The sequence below is a fragment of the Ovis aries genome, chromosome 15 (genome assembly GCF_016772045.2).
Source record: "Ovis aries strain OAR_USU_Benz2616 breed Rambouillet chromosome 15, ARS-UI_Ramb_v3.0, whole genome shotgun sequence".
Taxonomy (NCBI): domain Eukaryota; kingdom Metazoa; phylum Chordata; class Mammalia; order Artiodactyla; family Bovidae; genus Ovis; species Ovis aries.
Window position 1 is genome coordinate 50,290,298 of NC_056068.1, and position 24,582 is coordinate 50,314,879.

Sequence of the window (24,582 nt, forward strand, 5' to 3'; positions counted from 1 at the left end):
AAGGATTGAAGCATATGTGACTGAAATTTAATCTTGGCTATCTGACCATGTATCTTTGGATTTTTTTAAAAGACTTTTTAAAGACTAATCGTTTTAAAATGAGTAGTAGCGTAATGTAGTGTTCAAAAAACCCCCAAAAAACTAGTTATAAACTATAGACCTAGGTTTTAGACTGCAGTACTTACTATGTGCCAGTTCCTGTGCCAGGTGTTTTCTATGCATTATCTAATTTCATACCACAACTTTACAAGATAGATATTATTATGGCTATATCCATTCTACAGATGTGGAAACTGAGGCACAGAGGGATTTAAGTAACTTGCCTAATTTGGTCAGATGGTAAATGACAGAGGTAGGGTTCAAATCCAAGATGACTACAGCATCTGTGCTCTTAACCACTGTGGGCAATATGAGTACTGTAACTTCCCATGCTGTCCTGTGCTAGACATTTCTACTGTGTAAGTGTGGGACTTCATTTACAGAGGTGATTTGACTGGGATCACATTCTTTGAGACTGAGTTCTCTTTGAAAATGCTTTTTGTTGCTCAGTTGTGTCCGACTCTGCGATTCCATGGTCTGCAGCACTCCAGGCTTCCCCCATTCTTCACCATCTCCTGGAGTTTGCTCAGACTTACCTCCATTGAGTTGGTGATGCCATCCAACCATCTCCTCTTCTGTTGTCTGCTTCTCCTCCTGCCTTCAATCTTTCCCAGCATTAGAGTCTTTTCCAATGAGTCAGCTCTTGGCATCAGGTGGCTAAAGTATTTGGAACTTCAGCATCAGTCCTTGCAATGTATATTCAGAGTTGATTTCCTTTAGGATTCACTGGTTTGATCTCCTTGCCATATAAGAGACTGAAGAGACTTCTCCAGCACCACAGTTCGAAAGCATCAATTCTTTGGTGCCCAGCCTTCTTAATGGTCCGACTTTCACATCCATACATGACTACTGGAAAAACCATAGTTTTGACTATATGGGCCTTTGTTGGCAAGGTGATGTCTCTGCTTTTTAGTATACTGTCTAGCTTTGTCATAGCTTTTCTTCCAAAGAGCAAGCATCCTTTGATTTCATGGCTGCAGTCACCATCTGCAGTGATTTTGAAGCCCAAGAAAATAAAGTCTGTTGCTGTTTTCCTATCCATCCTTATATCCTTGGTGCCTGGCATAGAGTATAACTCAATAGATGTTTGAAGATAAGAGCTCATGAGCGATTCCACACTTTGATTCTTCATCTTTGAAATGATAGATTTGGACCACATGACTTCTAGAGGTCTCCTGCAGCTTTGAAAGTCTTGGATCCCTGTATTTTACTTTGCTTTGTGAGTCCTATAATTCCTGTTGGGTACTCGGTAAATGGTAGAGAATGACCAAATGAAGGTATAATTATTATTAATAATCTGTGCCAATAATCTTAGGATAAGAGTAGAAAAATGGTGATAGGAAAGTTTTAGACAAAAAGGCTTACATATAACCTCGAATACCATAACCTTTGACTTTCTGTGCAGTCAGTCTCATACTCTGGCAGACACCCTGTCTACATGCACAGTTTTTTCCATTTGATTTCCCATTACAAACTTCCAACCGCCCGCCACCCCCCCCCCAAGCTCACTCTTTCTTTTTGCAATTAATCTGTTACTTAATAACTCATCTACTTCCAGAAGGAATTTAAAGTGTCCTCTGGTCAATAAAGAGCTTCCCAGGCAGTACAGTGGTAAAGAATCTGCCTGCTTATGAGGGAGATGCGGAAGATGCAAGAGATACGGATTTGATCCCTGGGTCTGGAAGATCCCCTGGAGCAGGAAATAGCAACCCACTTCAGTATTCTTGCCTGGAAAATTCCATGGACAGAGAAGCCTGGCGGGTCCATGGGTCACAAATAATCAGGCACAATGAGCACATACACAGGCTGGTCATTAAGGGAAGGTCGGAGAGAGAATAAGAAAAGATGAAGAGGAATGTTCTAATTTTTTGAATGCAGGAGCTGTCTTTCTCATCTCTGCATTCCTCTGCCTTAGCCAGTGCTTGGCAATAGCAGACATTGATTATATTTGTTGAATAAATGAGAATGTTTATAGATGTGGATTCTACTCAGGTTTAAGGAAGCGTTGACTAAATTGCAAAGATTAACTGACACACTGTCTGGCCTGGCCTGGCAGTAATACAATAGCTCCTGACAGTACTATTTGCTTATAAACCGCTTTTCCAATTTTCATGAATGCCGTCTTGCTCCTCACCAGTGAGTCATAGCACGGAATCTGAGGACCTGCTCTGTGCCTCCAGTGCCCTGTGTAGACATCGGTCAGCACTTGGCTGTGTTGTGTTGTCTGTCTCCTCCACTGAGCAGTGGACTTACTGAGGGGACAGACCATATCACCTCCGTGTTCCCAGCACCTGATCTTTCACAATAGTTACCATAGAGTAGATATTCAAATGCTTACTGCAGGATCTTAAATCTAATCCATTTGCCCATGTCAAACACTCCCTGCAAGTGGTCACCTTGTCTGTGTTTAAACACAAAGAATCAACCTGCCAATGCAGGAGACCTGCCTGGAGAAGATCATCTGGAGGAAGAAATGGCTACCCACTTCAGTATTCTTGCCTAGGAAGTCCCATGGACAGAGGAGCCTGGTGGGCTACAGTCTGTGGGGTCACAAAAGAGTTGGACACAACTTAGCGCGACTAAATAACAGTGAAAGGGAGTTTATCATTCTTTGGTCAGCCTCTTCCCTCTTTGATTTCCTCTGCTGCAGTATTCTTCAGATTGGGCTGGAATTCTCATTTCTGTAGCTTCATCTTTTTAGTCCTGTCTTCCTAGATCCTACTTCTTTGCATCTTTGACCCATGATGGAGGCACATGCCCTGCCAGAGAATCCTCTGACGAATTTAGGTTCACTCCACTTGGGGTTAATTAGGTTCAGTTCACCTGGGGCTATTGGCCTAAAAGCTTACTCTGTGGAAGTCAACCCAGGATAACCCACCCAGTGTCATTCCTCTTCTCTATTTTATTTCTTTGTGTTTTCCCTTCTTGAAGTCATTTATCTTTCTGTTCCTCAGAGGAAAATCTGTCGGTAAACATAAACTCATTAGTTCCCTCTAAAGTGCAGCTATCCCAAGAGGATGCTGAGTTATGGCCATGGGGCTTTTGGCCCTGAGCAACGAGGGAGAACCAGTGGGGAAAGGGGAAGCTGGAGGCAGAGAGCATAGCCCTGTCATGGTCTGTTCCCTCTGCCCTCCTTCCCCCTTCCCAGTAGGATGTTCTCAGTAACTGAGTGTGTCTGTTACTGAGGACGTCTCCAGTGGCGTTCTACTCCCCATTTGCCCATAGGATTGAGCCCACTCTCTTGCTGAGGTGTCATTAAGCTTCCTGTCATGTAGCTCTCTTTCTAATGATAACAAACAATAGCTAACTTTTTTAGTCGATGCTGCGTGGCAGGCATTACACCAAGCATTTTACATGCATTAGCTATTTTAATTCTCTTTTAATACTATTATTGTCATCACTTTCCAGATGAATAAAAACTGAGGCATTGCCAAGTCACTTATTCAGGGGTGGATAGCTTGTAAGTAGAACTGAGATTTGAACCCAGAGATGGGATGCCATGATCTCTATTGCTGGTATACCCTATAACATGAATTTACTGTTTTCAAAATTCACCATATATTTATTGAGCATTTAATTTTGCCAGATACTTTATTTTGTGTTGGGAATTCATAAATTATTATAGAGGGACTTCCTTGGCAGTCCAGTGGTAAAGACTCCACTCTTCCACTGCAGGGGGCACAGGTTCGATCCTTGGTCAAGGAACTAAGATCCTGCATGCTGCGCGTTGTGGCCAAAAAGAAAAAACAACCAAACAAAAAGAACCCTACAAATGTTTAAAGAGACTCTGTGCTTCAAGAGTTCATGGTCTAGTAGGGAGAAGGACCCCCTAAGTGATAATGACCAATGTAGTGTGATTAGTGAAGTCATGTACAGGTACCACAGGTACGTGGCAGAGTGTGAAAGTATATTTGGGAGAGTTAGGGAAGACTTCAGAGAGGATATGACATTGGGCTCATTCTTAAAGCAAGAATAATGTTTGTCATATGATCAAGAGACTAATTTATACCAAGGTAAAAGCACATATATGTGAAGGACTGGAGGCATATTATCTCTAAGCGTACTATTAAACGTACCTTTCTCTACTAATAAAACTTTAGTGATACCTGCTTGCTTTATGCAGTGCACTGTGTTAGGTACTTAAGTTGAGAAGAAATATACTAATTCATGTTTCATGCCTTCAAAGAGCTTTCATAGTTCAGTTAGAAAAGTAGCACATATAGTTCAATTGGCAAGGCTATAATTATAAGACGTTCTAAATACCTCATCAGTAGAAAAACTGCTGTTGGGAAAGTAAATCTCTTCTTATCACAATGGTTAGGGAAGACTTCATGGAGAAGGAGATGCCTGAGCTGGACCTTAATGGATGATTTAAGTTTCACTAGAGAGAGCATTAAAACTTAATTTAATTTAATTTAATTAAAGCATTAAAGAGAGGCTTAAAGCTCAACATTCAGAAAATTAAGATCATGGCATCTGGTACCATCACTTCATGGCAAATAGATGGGGAAACAGTGGAAACAGTGGCTGACTTTATTTTTCTGGGCTCCAAAATCACTGCAGATGGTGATTGCAGCCATGAAATCAAAAGACACTTACTCCTTGGAAGGAAAGTTATGACCAACCTAGATAGCATATTCAAAAGCAGAGACATTACTTTGCCAACAAAGGTCCGTCTAGTCAAGGCTATGGTTTTTCCAGTGTCATGTATTGATGTGAGAGTTGGACTATAAAGAAGGCTGAGCACAGAAGAATTGATGCTTTTGAACTGTGGTGTTGGAGAAGACTCTTGAGAGTCCCTTGGACTGCAGAGAGATCCAGCCAGTCCATCTTAAAGGAGATCAGTCCTGGGTGTTCATTGAAAGGACTGATGTTGAAGCTGAAACTCCAATACTTTGGCCACCTGATGCAAAGAGCTGGCTCATTTGAAAAGACCCTGATGCTTGGAAAGATTGAGGGCAGGAGAAGGGGACGACAGAGGATGAGATGTTGGATGGCATCACCAACTCGATGGACATGAGTTTGAGTAAACTTCTGGGAGTTGGTGATGGACAGGGAGGCCTGGCGTGCTGCGGTTCACGGGGTCACAAAGAGTTGGACACGACTGAGCAACTGAACTGAACTGAGAGCATTAGAAATAAAGGTCCCAAGTAAATATGAGAAAGTAAATGTGATTGGGGATCAGCAAGTAAGAGAGGACTAAGTACTAAATGGAGAAACATAGGTTGGAGCCAGTATGAGGTTGACTTCAAATGCCAAGTTGAGGAATTAAGACATATCCACTCATTCCTTCAGTCAGCATTTATTGAGTCCTTCAATACACCAGATACAGTGCAGGGGACACAAACATGAAGACATAACTCCTGCTTTCAGGGGGCTGATGGTCACATAGAGGAAGACAGACATGGAAACAAATGATTGCAGTGTAGTGCAAGTGTGTGTTACGTACTGTGGTGACAAAGGAGAGAGTGACTTGCTGCTTGAGGGAATCATTAAAGACTTAACAGAGGATGCTTGAGATGGTTCTTGAGGATTGAGTTCAGTACATAGTCTGTGAGAAAGGGAAGAGTGGTCCAGCAAAATGAAAAGATATGCAAAGGCTTAAAGGCGTTAGAATAGAATATTCTATTCTATTCCACATAGACTATTCTGGAAAGGGAGGGAGGTGGAAGGGGGGTTCATGTTTGGGAACGCATGTACACCCGTGGTGGATTCATGTCAATGTATGGCAAAACCAATGCAGTATTGTAAAGTAAAATAAAGTAAAAATAAAAATTAAAAAATAAAATAAAATAAAAATAAAAAATAAATAAATAAATAAAAAATAAAAAGCAATGCTGAAGGATGTGGCCAGGTGTAGAGAAACATAATAAAAGTGATTTTAAAGAAAAAAAAAAGAATATTCTGGGAACTATAAGAATTCCTGTGTTAGTGGAATATAGATTAAATGTAGGGGGATAGCAGTGAGTGATAAAGTTGGCAAGACCTTTTTAACAACATGCTGCTGCTGCTAAGTTGCTTCAGTCGTGTCCGACTATGTGACCCCATAGACGACAGCCCATCAGGATCCCCCGTCCCTGGGATTCTCCAGGCAAGAACACTGGAGTGGGTTGCCATTTCCTTCTCCAATGCATGAAAGTGAAAAGTGAAAGTGAAGTTGCTCAGTCACGTCCAACTCTTTGCGACCCCATGGACTGCAGCCTACCAGGCTCCTCTGTTAACAACATGCTAAGAGGCTTGAACTTACAACACACTCAGAGCTATGTCTCAGAATGATCAAATCTGGTAGAAGGCTGTAAGTTATTTTTGGAAGGATCAGCTTGGGGAAAGGAGAAGAAATTAGTTGGGAGTATTACAGTAGTCCAAGAGATTGTGGGGATCTAAGCAAAACCAAAAGCAGGGTGGAGAAAAGTGAGCAGCCATAAAAATATTAAATAGAGTGCACTTATTATTTTTTGCCTTTCCCATTCCATTCCTTAATTCATTCACTCACACATTCACTCAAGTGTTTGTTGAATATATAATGTATATTATTTATTCATTCTGATTCAAATACTTGCAACTTCAGAATGTCAGGAATTTTTCTAGGTTGGGTCCTTTCTCTTGTGAAGTTTACTTTCTAATAGGGGAAACACAGATAATGAATAAATAACTAGGAGGATAACTTCAAATGGTGTTAAGTACTCTGAGAAAAGGATGGAGAATGACTCAAGGAGAGATGCTACTTTCAATGGGGAGGTTTATGGAATGCCTCTGGGGAGGTGATATTTAAACTGAGACCTGAATGAAGAAGACTTAGCAGCTTGAAGATTTGGAAGCATACTGTGTCAAGTCGAGGGAGAACCAACTACAAATCGGTGGCAACGGGTTACGCATGTCTTGGGACCAAAGAAGAAGACCAGTGGGGCTGAGTTACAGTGAGCAAGAGAAAAATAGTACTGTATGAAGTCGCGGAGTTTGGCAGAGTCAGATATGTAAGGCCTTGTAGATGCTGCAGAATGTGTTGAATTTTATTGAGAGTACAATGAAGACTTTGGATGATTTTTAAAATAGTGAGGCGAGCTGATTTGCATTTTTCAAAAAGATCTTTTTGGTTACTTTGAGGAGAATGGATTGTAGGGGAGCGTTTGAGGAGGGCAGTTAAGAGGCTGTTGGCAGTAGTCTGAGTGAGAGATTTTGGAGTTGGGGGCGAGGGGGAGTTTGAGTAGGGTGGCAGAGATGGCGAGATGAAATTAGAATGCTTTGAAGTAGAGCCTACAGGACTTGCTGGTGGATTGGATATGGGACGTAAGGGATGAAAATAATCAAGCTTGACTTTCAGGTTTTTTGAGTTTGTTTTGCTGTCACTTGAGTAGTTGGCAACACCATGGCTGATGTTACTGTGTACTGACAGGACAGACTAGGAGAAATTTTTGTTGGGGTGAGGAGAAGGAAATACAGAAAACTTGTGTTTGTCTATGCTGAGTTTGGGATGGCTATGTAAACATCTAAGTGGTGGTGTTAATTAGGCAGTTGGAAATATGAATGTAGAGTGGGAGGAGAGTTCTGGACGTTGGTCTGAGACTCTGAAGATCTGCCTTTTTATCCTGTCTCTACCACACAGTTGTTACTGAGACAAGTCAGTGAGACACTTGAGTCACAGTGTTGTTGGCTTAAAGAAGTAATAAAGGTATTTGTTAGGCCAGCCTTGGGTGTATGGCGGGAGAATCCTGTTTATTCGTGTATCCATTCGTCAAGCATGCACTGAACATTTATCACGGCACTGTCTTAGCTGTGAAGGATAATGAAGACCTAGGCTCTGCTCTCAGGCTGCTCGTAGTCCAGTGGAAGAGTTAGTGAAATAAGCAGATGTAACAACTGCTGTAATACAGAGACTCACAGAGCTCTCTGTGAGCACAGAAAATGGCAAGAGATCAAGAGAGGCTCCCCAGAGAAGTGGCATTTCAGCTGGTGTGGAAAGAATGACCAGAGGTTAATCAGCCAAGAAAAGAAGGGAAAGACCCTCTGGGCAGAAGGAGCAGTATGAGCAAGGTGCGAGTGAGAGGGAGGGAACAGCAGGCCGGGGCACTGACTAAGGTTAGTGTCACCGCAGCATCTTGAGTAGAGGGTGGGCGTGGTGAGAAAGGGGGACTGGAAAGGGAGGTGGGTGTGAGATCCCTGAGGAGTTTGGATTTTTATGTGTAGTGGGTGATTAACCGTGGAAGAACTTTAAGCACAGGTGAGTGGCGTGGATCAGATCTGCGTTCTAGAAAGATCACTCGGGGGACAGAAATGGAGAAGGGATTAGAGAGGCGAGGAAGACATACCTTAATCCAGGCAAGTAGTACTTCCAGATTTATCTAATTTCAAAGTGTGCTTTCTGGTGTATTATGTATAGTGCGGGGGAGCACATGTTAAATGCCAGAGGTGTGCAGGAGCAGAGGAGGGTGAAACTGGAAGGCAGTCTGGGGCAGGTCATGGCCTTGTGTGGTCACATGAGCTCACTCTGAGTGCTTTCTGGGAGGGCACTATGTAGCCCACTGGGGAGTTCTTACTTTCTCTTACAGGCAGTACTAGGAAACCAGAAGATTTTGAACTTGAGTGCAGTGACTAGCAAGAAAGGCATGAGGTTGAAGGACCTGGATTATGTTTGTAGCTTGAATAATAGAAAGGAAGAGATGATAGAGACATTTCCTGCCCTACTGATCTAGGCCTTCTGGTAGAACCAACCATGTTCTTCAGTTTTTCCTTTTTCCCAAAGCTTCCCTCAGTCCTATTTGTATGCTTACAAGTTTGGAAAGTATTCAGTATTTACTGTTGGCTGTTGATAATCATGAAGGATTTCATGTTAGTGCTTAAGAGGAGGCGTCACTTTCTAACTTAAAACCCACAGAGGATGGAGCTCCTGTGCCAGCTGTGCATCACTGATGTGATCCAGATACCAGGCTGTCTCTTTAGGCCAAGTTTGACCTCCTCAAGGAGAAGAAAGGGCATTTCAAGCAGAGCCGGCGTCTCAGTTAGTGCTCTCATGTGCTTGCCATCTCTCACTGGCTAAGGGAATGGAGGGAGGGTGGCTGGTTTTCTAAGTAATGGAACGTTTTGATGACTACTTCTTAGCATGGGCCACTGTAAGAATAGCTTATACTGAAGTTGCTTCTTACTCTCAGGGAGCAGCAGCGGTCTCAGGGGTAACTGGTAGTAGCCAATGTAAATAAGTTCTGTTGGTTTCAGGTGGCTTTCCCAGTTCCTCTGGATTCTTCTACAACATCATTCCCACTGTTTTGTTCAAGTGAGAGTTACTCAGCCTCTGTGTATTTCCAGATCATGTGCTTTATGTCTAGTGCTAGGTGTGACATGTGAGGGAGATGCTGAACAAGTAAGGCATTATTCTTGTCTTCAAAGCAGTTAAAAGCAGTAATGCCCACCTAACATTTACTGAACATGTGCAGTGCTTTGAAATGTGAAAATGAGTAAGATTCAGATGATTATCAGACCACTTTGGATTGCTAAATGGGAGAAAATATTTGTAAACCGTATTTCTGATGAGGGATTTATATTTGGGATATGTGATGAGCTCTTACCAGTTAATAAGAAAAAGGTAAATAATGCAGTAAAATATGAACAAATGATCTGACTAGACCTTTTTCAAAAAAGAAAATCACAAATGGCAATAAGCACTTGAAAAGATGTTGAACATCATTAGCCATCAGAAAAATGCAAATCAAAACCACGATACCACTTCATGCCCAATATGATGCTATAATCAAAAAGATGTAATAACAGGTGTTGTGGATGTAGAAAAATTGGACTCCTCCTGCACTGCTAGTGGAAATGTAAAATGGTACAGTTGCTGTGGAAAACAGTTTGTCAGTACCTCAGAAGGTTAAGCATGGATTTGCCATATGACCCAGTAATTCCACTCTAGATATATACTTGAGAAATAAAAACATTTGTCTCCATAAAAACTTACACAAATGTTCATAGCAGTATTATAATAGCCAAAAAGTAGATGGCTCAAATGTCTATCACCTGGTAAATGGTTACATAAAATGTATATCCATACAGTGGAAGATTACCTGTTCAAAAAAGGCGTGAGCTACTGATACATGCTGTATCATGATACATGGATAAGCCTTGAAAAACATGCTACCTATTATGCACCATAAAAGAAGCCAGTAAGTAAAGACAGCATATTGTGTGACTTTATTTATATGAAAGATCCAGAACAGACAAATCTATAGAGATATAAAGTAGATTAGGGGTTGCTTAGAGCCTGGTGGGCTGCCGTCTCTGGGGTCTGAGGCAACTTAGCAGCAGCAGCAGCAGGTCTAGGGAAAGGAATGGGGAGGGCAGTGAGCTTTGAGCTTTCTTTATAGTGTGATGGAAATGATTTAAAATAAGATGGCTGTACAACTCTCTAAATATATGAAGAGTCAGTGAATTGTCTACCTGAGATGGATGCTATGCCTCAATAAAGCCTTAAAAGGAAAAGATCCTTGACCTCAAGATGATTAGAGTCTAGACATAAAAACAGACTCAGAAACAAGTATTATATTAAATGTAGTAAATGTGACCTTAGAGATTTGTGCAAATTGTGAATTTCTGGAGAACAGAGGAGGAAGGGAACTACTCTGCCTGAGGAGATCTGCTAGACTCTAAGCTCCTTGAGAGTGAGAGCTGTTATTTATTTATTATTGTATTCCCTGTCTAGAGCATAGCATGATCAGTTAACAGTTGTTGAATGGGTGTGTGAGTGAATAAAGTTGGAGAATATGTCACAAAAGAGGTGGTATTTGAGCTGCATCTTAAGGAATAGAAATGAGCTAGAGAGTGAAGGTCAGGAAAGAATTCTAGGAAGAGAAGACCGCAGCAGCCAAAGCACCGAGGGAGAAAAGGGAGGAGCATGATAGAGTGGTAGGTGATTTAGTGAGGCTGGAGTGAAAGGCCGTTTGTTGGAGGTGTTGAGATAAGTAGCTGGTTGTACCAGATTATGAAGTGCCTTGTGTGTCATACCAAGGAGTTTTGGACTTCAATCCAAAGGCAGTAGGAAATTGTCATAGTTTGTCAGAGTAGGGGGCTGATGCAGGCAGATGGTGTCTGATAAAGTGGCTGCTTCTGTTATGAATTGTTCTGGCAGAGAGAGCACCTCGGAAGTGACTGCACGTCTAGGAGAGAGCACCAGATAAAGTCTGGACCAACGAGGTGTGGCAGTGAAAATCTGGAGGGAGATTTCATAGGTGGGTGGATATTCCAGACACATGGGCTTTAGGAGTTTCGTAGTTCAGTTCTGGAAGGGCTTCTGGACGAGGTGATGTCTGGGTTGGTCTTCAAGGATGGGTAGAAAAGTAAAGAGTGTATGGAAAGCTGGAGTGCAGGTAGGAAAGAGAGAGGAGGACCAGGTGGAGAGGAACCCAGTTGGAGAAATAGACATTTTATGAGGTAGGAATTGAAGAACCTGGGAAGTGAGCATTAAATGCCCCCAAATTTGATGATTGTTGAATGTGAGAGAGGTCATTAAATATTCCTTCCACTTCTGTAGAAGTTCAGTTGGCCTGGAGCATGCACTTTTCTGGTGATAGCGGGAGGGGTAGAGTGGTGGGCAGACAGCAGCCACAACAGTTATCCCAGCCAGTGTCTGCTCTCACTCCGCTGCCCACGGTGTACTGTCCATGGCAGGCTTCACAGTTTGACTAAGCATGACCAATGTCTTCATGGTCCCCAGATGATTTATGAGGTCTGGAAAATGAGGTAATTGCACTGTAATTAATTGGCCTTGAATTCTTGCTGGGCTAAGGAGTTAGAGAAAAATGTAAACAAGAAGGAAAGTGGGAGTTACAAATATGGGTATGCCATGAAACTTTGGACTTCACATGTTATGGTATCTTACCGCAAGAGACAGAGGCAGCTAGCATGATGGTTTTGCTGTATTCGTAACAGGTTCAGAAACTAGCTAATCTCTCCTTTCTCTGGGCTTACACAGCATTTTGTTTATGTGTCAGTGGTTATCTTTATCATATTATGTTTAATAGTCTGTCTCCCCTCCTACCCCTTGGACTGTGACTACCGCAAGGGCAAAGATTGGACTTCGTCATCTCCAATGTTTTGTGAAAGAGTGATGTCTCTAGCTGCACGGTTGCTCAGTCTCTGACTTGAGAGGATCAGTTGAGACCTCTGAAGTGCCAGGTTGCCCTGGTGGATGGGGTTCCAGAGTTTAGGGCCCTTTGCAGTTAACAGGTACCTGAAGCTAGGGCAAGAGGCTGTCCTCCAAGTGATGGATATTTCTGATGCTTGCATATGGTCGTTGCTTGGTAAATTTTCATTGACTTAATTTGGTAGCATCCTGTTATATCACATCTCACCACAGTTGAGGCATTTGCTTTCACTTCTGTGGTAACTAAGGAAACTGTGGCAGTCTAGAAAGTCGGAGTATTATAGCTGACTCCAAAGCTTTGGAGTTAGATTTGGCATGAATTATTACAGTATTTTACCTTTGATGGGCCTTGAAAATCACTTAAACCCACCTCCTCCTGTATATTTGGGGAAACTGAGGTGTAGAGAGAAATGCCTTGTTTGTTGACATATAGCAAGTAAATAGCTATGCCAAATGAGGACTTACAACTTTTTCTCATCACTGAGGAAAGTGGTTGTTGCTCTGGAGCCATTTCTTGGGGCGAAAAGTGGGAATAACGTAAAAGCCAAGGAAATAAGGCATTCTGCATGGGCTAGTTTTACTATCCAGCCTGCCCATGTTCTCCGTTTGTTGGAAACCTGTTTGGGGAAACCAGAGTGTCTACGTGTAGCCACATGATAGCCTACTTTTTCATTCTTTCTTCTCGCACTCTGTTTTATTTTTCTTTATAACACTGCTACCAGAAATTATTTCATACTAAAAATATATATTTACTTGCATATTTATTATGTCTTCTTCCTTAGATGGTTTTATAAGGGAAGAGACTTTATGACTGTCTTGTGCTTGAATGAATGAGCAGATGAACAGATACTTTTTGGCTGTCCCCAAGATGCCAAGCACATGCTTCCTGTGATTTTGCCATTTGTAGGTCTTGACATGTCTGTTTCTTTGTTTGGGATTGATCATTCTTGAATATATCTAAACCTTCCTTAAGCACAGAATATACATTATTGGCAAATGACTGTCCAGTAACTTTTCAGTGCTCATATGAGAGAATGAGGTTACCTTTTTTTGTGGATTTAGTATAGTGGATATAGTATAAGATTTAGCCACTTGATTAGTTAAACCCAGTAGAGGACAGAATCTTGGAAGCAGTAGAGCAATGGGACTTGGCAGCCAGGGAGAGAATTCTTGGTGCATAGCTGTGGAGAGACAGCAGGATTCAGGGCTGACTTACCCAGTAGGCACAGTGCCCAGTGGCCCATAAAAATGTCTTAATTTCTTTTAATCAGAAGAGAAAATGGATATAATCCACCTTGGATTGTACATCTTTATATTAATGCAGTTATAAAATATATTTTTAAATACTTTAAAAGTTTTTTATTTTTCTTTATTTTTGGCTGTGCTGGGTCTTCATTTCTGCGCACAGGCTTTCTCTGGTTGCAGCAAGCAGGCACTGCTCTCTAGTTGCAGTGCATGGGCTTCTCACTGTGGTGGCTTCTTGCTGCAGAGCGTAGGCTCCAGAGAGCGGGCTTCAGTAGTTGCGGCGCACAGGCACAGTAGTTTTGATGCGTGGACTTAGGTGCCCCTCGGCATGTGTAGCCTCCACAGTGCAGGAACTGAACCTATGTCCCCTGCATTGGCAGGCAGATTCTTAGCCACCGGACCACCAGGGATGTCCCAATATATATATTTTTTAATGTAGGAAGGGTTCCACAAAGGCAGAAGTAGCTAGGGCCCATGAAAGTCATAATGTGGCCCTCGCATGACCTTGTGGCTAGTCATTGGCTTGGCCATTTGAGGCCCAAAGCTTTGACTCTGATTTCTTCCTTAAGGTCTGCGATTCTTTCCCCATCACTCCTGTCCCTGTCCCCCATAATGTCATCTTTAGTGAGTGATTTTCTTCTTTATACCTCATTTGTGTGTTCTGTAAAATGGAGAGTTGTGCTCCCTCTACTGAGTAAATGCTTTTAAAAACAGCCTACTTGTTTTATTTTTTATCCGTCTTCTCAACGGCAGGAAAAAATGTCTGGTTCATCTTTGTAACTCCGTGCCCAGCCCAGAACCTACACATTTAGTACAGAAGTGCCTTAAATGAGAGTTGAATAAATGAATAAATGTATCAGATTTCACAGATAGCTTCAGAGGCTTTCTTTCCTTTCTCTATAGAATGCTTTCCATATATTCTTTCAGTTCAATTGCTCAGTAATGTCCGACTTTGTGACCCCATGAACCACAGCATGCCAGGCCTCCCTGTCCATCACCAACTCCCAGAGTTTCCCCAAACTTACGTCCATTGAGTTAGTGACGCCATCCAATCATCTCATCCTCTGTTGTCCCCTTCTCCTGCCTTCAGTCTTTCCCAGCATCAGGGTCCTTTCAAATGAGTCAGCTCTTCACATCAGATGGCCAAAGTATTGGAATTTCAGCTTCAACATCAGTCCTTCCAATGAACACCCAGGACTGATCTCCGTTAGGATGGACTGGTTGGATCTCCTTGCAGTCCAAGGGACTCTCAAGAGTCTTCTCCAACACCACAGTTCAAAAGTATCAGTTCTTCGGCACTCAGCTTTCTTTTTAGTCCAACTCTAACATCCATACATGACTACTGGAAAAACCATAGCCCTTGACTAGATGGACCTTTGTTGACAAAGTAATGCCTCTGCTTTTTTTTTAAATTACAAATAAGATCTTTTATTTGTCACCGTTAAGAGTCTGCATTTTAAACCGATTCTTGGACTGGTGGCTTGTATCCATCAGCTCGTTCAACTTTAGCATCTGTCTCATCCCCAGTAGCTTTGCCAGAACTACTACCTTCACCATGTAGCTCCATGATTTTCCCAATTCAAACTTGGGCTTCTTCAGCAATTTTCTGAATGTTGAGCTTTAAGCCAACTTTTTCACTGTCCTCTTTCACTTTCATCAAGAGGCTTTTTAGCTCCTCTTCACTTTCTGCCATAAGGGTGGTGTCATAGCATATCTGAGGTTATTGATATTTCTCCCAGCAATCTTGATTCCAGCTTGTGTTTCTTCCAGTCCAGTGTTTCTCATGATGTACTCTGCATATGGAACCAATCTGTTGTTCCACGTCCAGTTCTAACTGTTGCTTTCTGACCTGCATATAGGTTTCTTAAGAGGCAGGTCAGGTGGTCTGGTATTCCCATCTCTTTCAGAATTTTCCACAGTTTCTTGTGATCCACACCGTCAAAGGCTTTGGCATAGTCAGTAAAGCAGAAATAGATGTTTTCTGGAACTCTCTTGCTTTTCCATGATCCAGCGGATGTTGGCAATTTGATCCCTGGTTCCTCTGCCTTTTCTAAAACCAGCTTGAACATCAGGGAGTTCATGGTTCACGAATTGCTGAAGCCTGGCTTGGAGAATTTTGAACATTACTTTACTAGCATGTGAGATGAGTGCAATTGTGCGGTAGTTTGAGCGTTCTTTTGCATTGCCTTCCTTTGGAATTGGAATGAAAACGGACCTTTTCCAGTCCTGTGGCCACTGCTGAGTTTTCCAAATTTGCTGGCATATTGAGTGCAGCACTTTCACATCATCATCTTTCAGGATTTGAAACAGCTCCACTGGAATTCCATCACCTCCACTAGCTTTGTTCCTAGTGATGCTTTCTAAGGCCCACTTGACTTCGCATTCCAAGATGTCTGGCTCCAGATTAGTGATCACACCATCGTGATTATCTGGGTCATGAAGATCTCTTTTGTACAGTTCTTCTGTGTGTTCTTGCCACCTCTTCTTAATATCTTCTGCTCTGTTAGGTCCATACCATTTCTTTCCTTTTTCGAGCCCATCTTTGCATGAAATGTTCCCTTGGTATCTCTAATTTTCTTGAAGAGATCTCTAGTCTTTCCCATTCTGTTGTTTTCCTCTATTTCTTTGCATTGATCGCTAAACAAGGCTTTCTTATCTCTTCTTTCTATTCTTTGGAACTCTGCATTCAGATGCTTATATCTTTCCTTTTCCCCTTTGCTTTTCACCTCTCTTCTTTTCACAGCTATAAGTGAAAGAGGAGAGCGAAAAAGTTGGCTTAAAGCTCAACATTCAGAAAACGGAAGATCATGGCATCCGGTCCCATCACTTCATGGGAAATAGATGGGGAAACAGTAGAAACAGTGTCAGACTTTATTTTGGGGGGCTCCAAAATCACTGCAGATGGTGACTGCAGCCATGAAATTAAAAGACGCTTACTCCTTGGAAGAAAAGTTATGACCAACCTAGATAGTATATTCAAAAGCAGAGACATTACTTTGCCAACAAAGGTCCATCTAGTCAAGGCTGTGGTTTTTCCTGTGGTCATGTATGGATGTGAGAGTTGGACTGTGAAGAAGGCTGAGCGCCAAAGAATTGATGCTTTTGAACTGTGGTGTTGGAGAAGACTCTTGAGAGTCCCTTGGACTGCAAGGAGATCCAACCAGTCCATTCTGAAGGAGATCAGCCCTGGGATTTCTTTTGGAAGGAATGATGCTAAAGCTGAAACTCCAGTACTTTGGCCACCTCATGTAAAGAGTTGACTCATTGGAAAAGACTCTGATGCTGGGAGGGATTGAGGGCAGGAGGAGAAGGGGGCGACCGAGGATGAGATGGCTGGATGGCATCCAGACTCCATGGACATGAGTCTGAGTGAACTCCGGGAGATGGTGATGGACAGGGAGGCCTGGCGTGCTGCGATTCATGGGGTCGCAGAGAGTCAGACACGACTGAGCGATTGAACTGAACTCAGCATTTTTCCTTTTCTAATGAAGACATCATGGAGCGGATAAATAGATTGGCAAGCCTTTTCTGTGTCTTTTCCAAGCTATCTGGAATCAGTTTATTGACCACCTCTTTCAAGTCATTTGTCTGCACCTCCGGGTCATGATTTCCATCATTTTCTTGGAGATCTGGCGCACCTGCTGGTGCTGGGTGTAAGAGGTCTTCCGAATCTGATTGTTGGTGCTTTTTAGTAAAACCCACACAGAACAGATGAAGCAAGTAACCATCGGTAGTCTTGACATCAACATGAGCTTCAATCATGGTCTGCCGTTTTTTGACCATGGAGCACATTTTGTCACGGGTAAGATCCATACCGTGAAAATTAGTCAGGCGGTTTTTGCCCTGAACATCCTCAGTAATCAGCCTGAATTTTCTAAATGCTGCTTCATCATTCTACAGATCAGCAAGACTCACTTCAAAAACACGACCTTTGAGGCCATTAGATGCAATTTTGGTTCCTTGAGTTCTCGTGACCAGTGTTTTCCCAATATTCCTTAAATTGAACATAGCTGGTGCTTTCACATCATACCAATCTTTTTTAGAAAATCGGTCAACCACTTTCTTCCTGGCTCCCTTTTTGCCTCCTTTCGTGAGGCGCTTGTTCTTGCCAGCCGCCATGGTGCCCCTCAGAGAGCCAAAAGCTCTCTGCTTTTTAATATGCTGTCTAGGTTGGTCATAACTTTTCTTCCAAGGGGTAAGCGTCTTTTAATTTTATGGCTGCAATCACCATCTGTGTGATTTTGGAGCCCCCAAAAATAAAGTCTGACACTGTTTCCACTGTTGCCCTATCTATTTGCCATGAAGTGATGGGACTGGATGCCATGATCTTAGTTTTCTGGATGTTGAGCTTTAAGCCAGCTTTTTCACTCTCTTTCACTTTCAACAAGAGGCTCTTTAGTTTTTCACTTTCTGCCATAAGGGTGGTGTCATCTGTGTATCTGAGGTTATTGATATTTCTCCCGGCAATCTTAATTCCAGCTTGTGCTTCTTCCAGCCCAGCGTTTCTCATGATGTACTCTGCATAGAAGTTAAATAAGCAGGGTGACAATATACAGCCTTGACCTACTCCTTTTCCTATTTGGAATCTGTCTGTTGTTCCATGTCCAGTTCTAACTGTTGCTTTCTGACCTGCATATAGGTTTCTTAAGAGGCAGGTCAGGTGGTCTGGTATTCCCATCTCTTTCAGAATTTTCCACAGTTTCTTGTGATCCACACCGTCAAAGGCTTTGGCATAGTCAATAAAGCAGAAATAGATGTTTTTCTGGAACTCTCTTGCTTTTTCCATGATCCAGCGGATGTTGGCAATTTGATCTCTGGTTCCTCTGCCTTTTCTAAAACCAGCTTGAACATCTGGAAGTTAACAGTTCATGTACTGCTGAAACCTGGCTTGGAGAATTTTGAGCATTACTTTACTAGTGTGTGAGATGAGTGCAATTGTGCAGTAGTTTGAGCATTCTTTGGCATTGCCTTTCTTTGGAATTGGAATGAAAACGGACCTTTTCCAGTCCTGTGGCCACTGCTGAGTTTTCCAAATTTGCTGGCATATTGAGTGCAGCACTTTCACATCATCATCTTTCAGGATTTGAAACAGCTCCACTGGAATTCCATCACCTCCACTAGCTTTGTTCCTAGTGATGCTTTCTAAGGCCCACTTATCTTCGCATTCCAGGATGTCTGGCTCTAGGTGAGTGATCACACCATCATGATTATCTGGGTCGTGAAGATCTCTTTTGTACAGTTATTCTGTGTATTCTTGCCACCTCTTCTTAATATCTTCTGCTCTGTTAGGTCCATACCATTTCTGTCCTTTATTGAGCCCATCTTTGCATGAAATGTTCCCTTGGTATCTCTAATTTTCTTGAAGAGATCTCTAGTCTTTCCCATTCTATTGTTTTCCTCTATTTCTTTGCATTGATCTCTGAGAAGGCTTTCTTATCTCTCCTTGCTATTCTTTGGAACCCTGCATTCAAATGAGCACACCTTTCCTTTTCTCCTTGGCTTTTCGCCTCTCTTCTTCTCACAGCTGTTTGTAAGGCCTCCCCAGATGGCCATGTTGCTTTTTCACATTTCTTTTTCTTGGGGATGGTCTTGATCTCTGTCTCCTGTGCAATATCATGAACCTCTGTCCATAGTTCTTCGGGCACTCTATCAGATCTAGTCCCTTAAATCTATTTCTCACTTCCACTGTATAGTCGTAAGGGATTTGATTTAGGTCATACCTGAATGGTCTAGTGGTTTTCCCACTTTCTTCAATTTAAGTCTGAGTTTGACACTAAGGAGTTCATGATCTGAGCCACAGTCAGCTCCTGGTCTTGTTTTTGCTGACCGTATAGAGCTTCTCCATCTTTGGCTGCAAAGGATATAATCAGTCTGATTTCGGTGTTGGCCATCTGGTGTTGTCCATGTGTAGAGTCTTCTCTTGTGTTGTTGGAAATGGGTGTTTGCTATGACCGGTGCATTCTCTTGGCAAAACTGTATTAGGCTTTGCCCTGCTTTATTCCGTACTCCAAGGCCAAATTTGCCTGTTACTCCAGGTGTTTCTTGACTTCCTACTTTTGCATTCCAGTCCCCTGTAATGAAAAGGAATCTTTTTTGGGTGTTAGTTCTAAAAGGTCTTGTAGGTCTGGTATTGTATATATGGTATTATGTATTTACAGCTATCTTTTCAGAGGTTCTGTCAGCAAAATACATAGAGCTATGTGGACACTTAAGAAAATAATGTGGGAAACAAAGGTGTTGCATCATCTTAGAGAGTTAAGAGCCAATGTGAACAGTCAGGTCCACAGGGGAAATGAATAGTCTTTTTAACAAATCATGCTGAGATAGCTAGATAGCCACAGGCAAAAGAATGAAGTTGGACCCCCTCCATAGCGCCATATAAAATAATTGACTCAAAGCAGGCCAGTGGGTGAGGGGGGACAGACCAATGACCTAAATGTAATAACTAAAAATATAAAACTCTTAGAAGAAAAGATAGATAGTCATAAATCACTATCAAATTAGACAGTAGTTTCTTGAATATGACACCAAAAGCAAAAGCAGTAAAAAAGGAAATTGTACTTCATCAAAATGAAAAACTTTTGGATTGCAAAGGACATCACCGAAGAAAGTAAAAAGACAACCCACAGAATGGGAGAAGGGGACTTACCTGGTGGCTCAGATGGTAAAGAATCCACCTGCAATGCGGGAGACCTGGATTTGGTCTCTGGGTTGGGAAGATCCCCTGAAGGAGGGCATGGCAACCCATTCCAGTATTCTTGCCTGGAAAATCCCATGGACAGAGGAGCCTGGTGGGCTACAGTCCATGGGGTCGCAAAGAGTCGGACATGATTGAGCAACTAAGCACGCCACAGAATGGGAGAAGATACTTGCAGGTCATATATCAGATAAGAGACTTTATATCCAGAATATATAAAAAAAACTTTTATAACTCAACAATAAAAATATAAATAACCCACTTTGAAAAAATGGACAGAAGGGTTTCAATATCGCATGTAAGAAGCTTGGAAATCACTATTCTGTCCTAAGAATGAGCAAAAACCTGAAAAAACTGAAAAATCAACAATTCTTAGATCTTTAAAAAAGTGAGGTCATAGGACAATGGCAGACTGCTGGCCTGAATCACAACTTAGAGAAACAGAAACCTCTGTGGGAACCAGTATTGGAGCAGGGAAACCTGGATTGTAATAAATTGCTGGAGGCTCAGTGTGGACAACTCAAAATTAAAAACTCTGCAGGTACTTATAGTTATTGAGGGCCCCCACAATAACCTTCCAGGTATCTGGCAGGTTCTTACATTGAGTATTGAGAAAAATCCCTTTGTGCTTTTGTGGGTGGCAGGGCAGGGAAAGAACCTTTTAAAAATACTACAGAGCATTCTGTTCTTCTTAAGATCTGCCATCAGGGGAAGCTGTTTAACTATAACCTTTTGGGGGTTTTATCAGAGCCTGACTGATCTAGGGGAAAGAAAATACCCATCTCTAACCAGTTTTAGCCTTTCGTGTTGGATAAGGGAAATCCCCAGCTCCAGTCCTCTTAAGCCATTGTGCCCCACCTAAGAGGGGTGGATGGGGCACTGAGAAGCACTTGTGAAGTTCACATTCCACAGGCACAGACTCAGTAAAAGACTGAAACCCAGTCATGGAACTGTGGGAGGCTGCTCCTCCCCAGCATCCTACCACTACAGTCAGTCAGTTCAGTTCAGTCGCTCAGTCGTGTCTGACTCTTTGTGACCCCATGAATCGCAGCACGCCAGGCCTCCCTGTCCATCACCAACTCCCGGAGTTCACTCAGACTCACGTCCATCGAGTCAGTGATGCCATCCAGCCATCTCATCCTCGGTCGTCCCCTTCTCCTCCTGCCCTCAATCCCTCCCAGCATCAGTCTTTTCCAATGAGTCAACTCTTCATATGAGGTGGCCAAAGTACTGGAGTTTCAGCTTTAGCATCATTCCTTCCAAAGAAATCCCAGGGCTGATTTCAGAATGGACTGGTTGGATCTCCTTGTAGTCCAAGGGACTCTCAAGAGTCTTCTCCAACACCACAGTTCAAAAGCATCTACACTACTAAAGCCCTATTTATAGAAATTCCTTTTACCTCCTATATCAATCATATCGAGCTGTCAAAAAATTGCAAGATATACTAAAAGACAAAACACACACTTTGAAGAGACAGGCCAAGTATCAGAATTAGACCCATCTCTGGCAGGGATGTTGGAATTACTAGACCAGGATTTTAAAATAACTCTTGATTACTATGTTATGCTCAAATGGATAAACTAGATAACATGCAAGAACAACTGAGCATTATACGCAGATAAATTTACATTCTAAGAAGGAATCAAAAAGAAATGTTTAGAGATCAAAAACACCGTGACAGAAATGAAAAATGCCTTTGATGGGCTTATCAATAGAATAGATAAAGCTGAAGAAGGAATCTCCGAGCTTGAGAATATTTCGGTAGAAACCTATTAAAAAAAAAAAAAGACTTGAAAGAAACAGAATATCCAAGAACTGTGGGACAACTACAAAAGGTGTGCTGTTATGGTCTGAATGTTCGTGTTCCCCATAAATTCATATGTTGCAATCCTAATCCTAAAGGTATTGGTGTTAGGAGATGGGGCTTTTAGGAAGTGATTAGGTCCTGAGGGCAGAACCCTCATAATTGGAATCTTGTACTCTTACAATAGGGGCCCCACAGAGTTTCCTAATCCCTTCCAGCTTGTGCTTGATCCTGGATTTCCACCCTCCAGAAATGTGAGAAGTAAATGTTTGTTGTTTATAAGCCACCTAGTCAATGGTACTTTGTTATAGCAACCTGCATAGACAGAGACAGATGCATCATGGGAATACCAGAAGGAGGAGGAGAGAAACAAATATTTTAAACAATAATGACTGGGAATCTCCCCAAGTTAATGTCAGACACCAAACCACTGATCCAGGAAGTTCAGAAAACACCAAGCAGGATAAATGCCAACACTGCGCCTCCCCTCCCCCCACTACATCTAGGCATATCATTTTTCAAATCATAGAAAATCAGAGACAAAAAAATTCTGAAAGAAGCCAGCAGAGAAAACACTTCACCTATAGAAGAGCAAAGACAAACCCCCATCAGCCTAGATTTCTGTATCCTGAAAATCAGCCTTCAAAAGAGGAGAAATAGGGTCTCCCTGATGGTCCAGTGGTTAAGAATCCACCTGCCAATGCAGGGGACACAGGTTCAATCCCTGGTCTGGGAAGATTCCACGTGCTGCGGAGCAGCTAAGCCGGTGCACCACGACTTCCGAGCCCATGCTTCACAAGAGAAGCGTGCACATTAAGAAGCCTGTGCACCGCAACTAGAGGAGCCCCAGCCCACTGGAACTAGAGAAAGCCTGTGTGCAGCAACAAAGACCCAAATAGAAAATTAAATTTAAAAAGACAGACAAAAATAGAGCAGATTTGTTGCTAGTAGGCTGTCTTGCTTCCAGTGGCACTAGTGGTAAAGAATCCACCTGCCAGTGCGGAGATTCAAGAGACTCGGGCTTGATTCCTGCATCAAGAAGGTAGCCGGAGAAGGAAATGGCAACCCACTCCAGTATTCTTGCCTGGAAAGTCCCATGGGCAGAGGAGCCTGGCGGGCTACAGTCCACAGTGTGGCAAAGGGTCAGACATGACTGAGCACACGCAGAGGCTTGTCTTGTAAGAAATATTAAAAGTTGTGTAGAGAGGGAAATAAGAGGGGTCAGAGCCTCAGGTCTACCTAAACAAAGGAAAAGCGTTGGAATGGGAGTAAGTGAAAGTAGACTGAAAAAACGTTTACTTTACTAATTCTTTTTTTAATTGTAAATTTTATTGGATCTTAAATGTCATTTTCCACATGTTCTTTGCTAATATAGAAATATAACTTCTGTGTGTATGTTTGTATTCTGCCACCTTGCTGAACACTGTTATAGAATTTTGTTTTCATAGATGTTTTGGGATTTTCTTTGTAGGCCATCACGTCATCTGCAAATAAGGGACAGTTTTATTTCTTTCTAATCTGTACCTTTTATCACTTTATTTTGCTGGCCAGAAACTTCAGTATATTTTGAATAGTAATGGTGAGGGTGGACATCTTGACATTATTTCTGATCTTAGGGGAAAAGCATTCAGTCTTTCACCATTAAATATATAAGCTATAGGAATTTTGTAGTTGTTCTTTTAATTCTCAAGTTGTTGATTGATATAACAGTGAATAGTTTTTTTGAAAGTTGTAATACCGACACTATGTTTGACTGCATATGTTTGTGTATGTATGTGTATGTGTATTTATGGATAAGTGAAATGAACGAAAGCAATGATACAAGGGATGAGAGGAGGAATTAAGATTATTTTGTTGTCATAAGGTACTCACACTATCTGTGATGTGATACAGTATTATTTGAAAGTGGATTTTACTATTTATGTATACTTCAAATTCTAGAGCAACCTCTAAAAGAAGTAAAAATAAAAGTATAGGGAATTCCATGGTGGTCCAGTGGTTACAACTCTGTGCTTTCACTGCTAATGGCCCAGGTTCAATCCCTGGTTGGGGAACTAAGATCCCACAAACTGCGCAGCATAGCCAAAAAAAAAAAAAGTATAACTGATAAGTTAAGAAAGGAAAGGAAATGTAATCATATAATATTCTCAGTTAAAACTACAAAAGGCAGAAAAAGATTAGAAGACAAAAATAGGAACAGGTAAGGGCAACACATAGAAAGCAGTAACAAATATATAGTAGATATTAATCCAACTGTATCAATAATCACTTTGAACATTAGTTGTTTAAATGCATCAATTAAAAGAGATTGTCAGGAAAAAAGATTGTCAGGGACTTCACTGGTGGTTCAGTGGTTAAGAATCCATCCTCCAGTGCAGAGGGTGCAGGTTAAATCTCTGGTTGGGGAACTAAGATGCCACATGTGTGTGTGTGTTTTCAGTTGTGTCCGATTCTTTATGACCCCATGGACTGTGGCCCACCAGGCAGCTCTGTCCGTGGAATTTTCCAGGCAAGAAATACTCAAATGATTGTCATTTACTCTTCCAGGGATCTTCCCAACCTAGGGATTGAACCCATGTCTCTTGCGTCTCCTGCATTGGCAGGCAG

General features: G+C 42.0%; 2 protein-coding genes across 6 annotated transcripts in view; one reads left to right on the forward strand and one right to left on the reverse strand.

Annotated features, from left to right (window-relative positions):
* The window catches only part of RNF121 (ring finger protein 121), an 85,532-nt gene that overhangs the window by 5,095 nt on the left and 55,855 nt on the right, over positions 1–24,582 (forward strand). The gene's annotated exons all lie outside the window — the stretch shown is intronic.
* On the reverse strand, positions 17,109–24,319 carry LOC132657822 (small ribosomal subunit protein eS1-like). Its single transcript, XM_060399421.1, has one exon. The coding sequence runs from the start codon at positions 17,591–17,593 to the stop codon at positions 17,369–17,371; it is 225 nt and encodes a 74-aa protein (XP_060255404.1). The 5' UTR covers positions 17,594–24,319; the 3' UTR covers positions 17,109–17,368.

What these genes read in the sequence shown, in the direction of transcription:
- LOC132657822 (XM_060399421.1), bottom strand. Translation starts at nt 17,593, where the DNA reads ATGGCGGCTGGCAAGAACAAGCGCCTCACGAAAGGAGGCAAAAAGGGA.